General features: G+C 50.9%; 1 protein-coding gene across 3 annotated transcripts in view; it reads right to left on the bottom strand.

The window, feature by feature from the left end:
* The window catches only part of MYSM1 (Myb like, SWIRM and MPN domains 1), a 44,488-nt gene extending 42,555 nt beyond the window's left edge, over nt 1-1,933 (bottom strand). For all 3 annotated transcript variants that reach the window (XM_023759966.1, XM_023759965.1, XM_006096108.3), the window contains exon 1: nt 1,839-1,933. In XM_023759966.1, the coding sequence (XP_023615734.1) occupies nt 1,839-1,921 (83 nt within the window). In that variant the 5' untranslated portion in view covers nt 1,922-1,933. The remainder of the gene's footprint in view (nt 1-1,838) is intronic.
* Between the last annotated feature and the right edge of the window lie 710 nt (nt 1,934-2,643).

Below are 2,643 nucleotides of genomic sequence, written 5' to 3' on the forward strand. Positions count from 1 at the left end.
TCCCAGATTGCGAGAGGGTGCAGGCCAGGCCGAGGGACCCCACCAGTGCATGAATCCATGCACCAGGCCTCTAGTAAGAAAAATAAAGAAGAACCTATGGAAAAGGGGTAGAGCCAATGCTCTCAGAAGATCTTTAGTGTTTCCCAGTTCAACTTATTTCTCTCTTGACTGTAAGTAAGTATCCTTGCCCACTGATTTCATAGACTTCTTGTGAAAAGTAAATTAAATCATGCAAGCAAAAGCGGTTGGTCAAGATTAACTTGACCTACACAAATGTGAACAGTAATTGTTAATAAAATAGGCTCTCTACTCATTTTGGATAACTTTGGACTGCTTTACCTAAAGACTTTGGGAAAAATAACTATATATGAATTTAATTACTCCACACATTTTTACAGTGCTTTAGCGTTCACCAGCACTTTAAACCCTCTATCTTGTTCCTTCATTGTCAAGAGTTACTATTCTTCTCCACCATTTACAGAGGCCCCATTATTAGACTGGACCATATGAAATCGCCACTTTATAGGTAAAAAATGCTCCAAGATTAAAAATTTCACATGGTTCAACCTAATAGAGTTCTAATAAAGTTGTTCATAGTTATAAGCAACACAGCTGGCTGAGTTTGGAACGAATTCTTTTGATTCCTCATCAGTCTAGGCCTCTTCCATTACTAAAAGGAGACTCTGGAAGCACTTTTTTTTTAATGGCATGTATCAATTTCTTCTCAGAAAGCAAGGAATGAAAGGGCGCGATCGCTCAGTCTGGACATTGTTGTTTCAAAACCACATTGGCCTGTTATGAAGGAATCGGGAATCGGTATTAAGTAAGTGCTGACTCCTCGCTGGGTCCTCACAATACCATCCCTCGGAGTAACGGGACGGTAAAGAGTATGTTTACAGAACACCTATCACATGCAAAAATGCACCCCGTGATTATTTCATTGGCTCCTCGCAATAACCGCATGCGGTACGTCTCATGACTGTCAGTTTACACATGGGCTGTCAGAGGATGTGACAAGCTAAACATCCGGCCCAAGGCCACACTGTAGTAACGGGAAGGGTCGGCAATGCAGAAGAACCCAGAGCTGTCCCGCGCAGGCGCAGTCCTACCCGTGCCTCAAAGCCCAGCTTTCTCTCCGAAGTGTTCCACAGCCAAGCCTTTCAGCGGTTCTCAACCTGTGGGTCGCGACCACTTTGGAGGCCGAATAACCCTTTCACAGGGGTCGCCTAAAACCATCCTGCATATCAGATATTTACATTACGATTCATAACAGTAGCAGCATTGCAGTTATGAAGTAGCAACGAAAATAATTTTATGGTTGGGTCACAACATGAACTGTATTTAAAGGGCCAGAAGGTTGAGAACCACTGGGTGGAAGAGTAAACCTGTGGCCAGGGGGAATGAAACGGCACGCCCAAGGTCACAGGCTGGCAGATACTGGAACAGGGGTCCCAGAGCGCGGGGCCCGTCCCGGGCCGCCCGGGTTCTAGTTACTGTCAGGCGGGGGCAAAGGGCGAATTATGGCGAGATTCTGAGGCGCGGGTAATGGAAGGAGTCTAATTGCAACGTGCCAGGCGAAGCCGGCATGCTCACAGCATCCCGGTAAAATGTGAAAGAGCGTCCGACACGAGCCCGAGCCCCCGGTAGCTGGCCGTGCGTGGGGCGCAGGAGCAGCCGGCCGGCAGGATGGGCGCGGCCCTCTCCTGCTCCGGGACACCCCGTGCGCACGGGGGTTCTTCCGCTCCCCTGGCCCCTGACACACCCGCGGCCTCTCCAAGGCACTCTCCGCGCATCCGCGCCCCTCTGCGTCCCTGCGGGACCCGGTCTCTACACCTCACCCTGGCTGTGCCGCCGCTGCCACCACGTCCCCTTCGATATCCACATCCGCCTCCTCTGCCGCCATGATGGGGCCTGACCCCATCCGTCCTCCCGGGAGATCCCGCGAGAGGTGGGCAGCTGGGGGGCGGGCCCCGTGCGTCACGGGGTGGAGCGGCAGCCTGGGGGCGGGACCTGTGCGTCACGGGGCGGGGCGGCAGCCTGGGTGCGAGCCCCGTGCGTCACGGGGCGGGGCGGCAACCTGCGTGCGGGCCCCGTGCGTCATGGGGCGGGGCGGCAGCCTGGGGGGCGGGCCCCGTGCGTCACGGGGCGGGGCGGAAGCCTGGTCCCGCCCCTCCTGAACTTGCCCTTCCGGAGCTGAGAAGCCCCCAGCTGCCTATCGCTTGGTCCTTTGGACTTTCGTTGATGTTTAAAGACCTTGGGAAGTGGTTCAGGCTTGGGTTTTGGAGAGATTATGTTCTTGGACAAATTCTTTGGCCCCTCACGTCTCTCATTTTAGTAAATATCCTTCTGAAGTTCTGAAAAGGTCAAGTCAGACCTGCTTTGAACTGTGAAAGCTGCTACAGTGAAGGATGCTTACCTGCTGGTTCCCTCCCTTCCTTTATTATTATTATTATTATTATTATTATTATTTTAAAAAGATCATTCAGCACTTGTGTGAAATGCTGAATAATTTATTTAAAATTCAAAAACCAAGTGAGACTCTAACATGATTACATATTTTATTTTGTAGAGATACTTACAATTAATTAAGAAGCTACTCTCATGACCACTGATCTTTGCAATAACCTGGTGAGGTAGGTGGGA

The sequence above is a fragment of the Myotis lucifugus genome, unplaced genomic scaffold, assembly GCF_000147115.1.
Source record: "Myotis lucifugus unplaced genomic scaffold, Myoluc2.0 scaffold_168, whole genome shotgun sequence".
NCBI lineage: Eukaryota > Metazoa > Chordata > Mammalia > Chiroptera > Vespertilionidae > Myotis > Myotis lucifugus.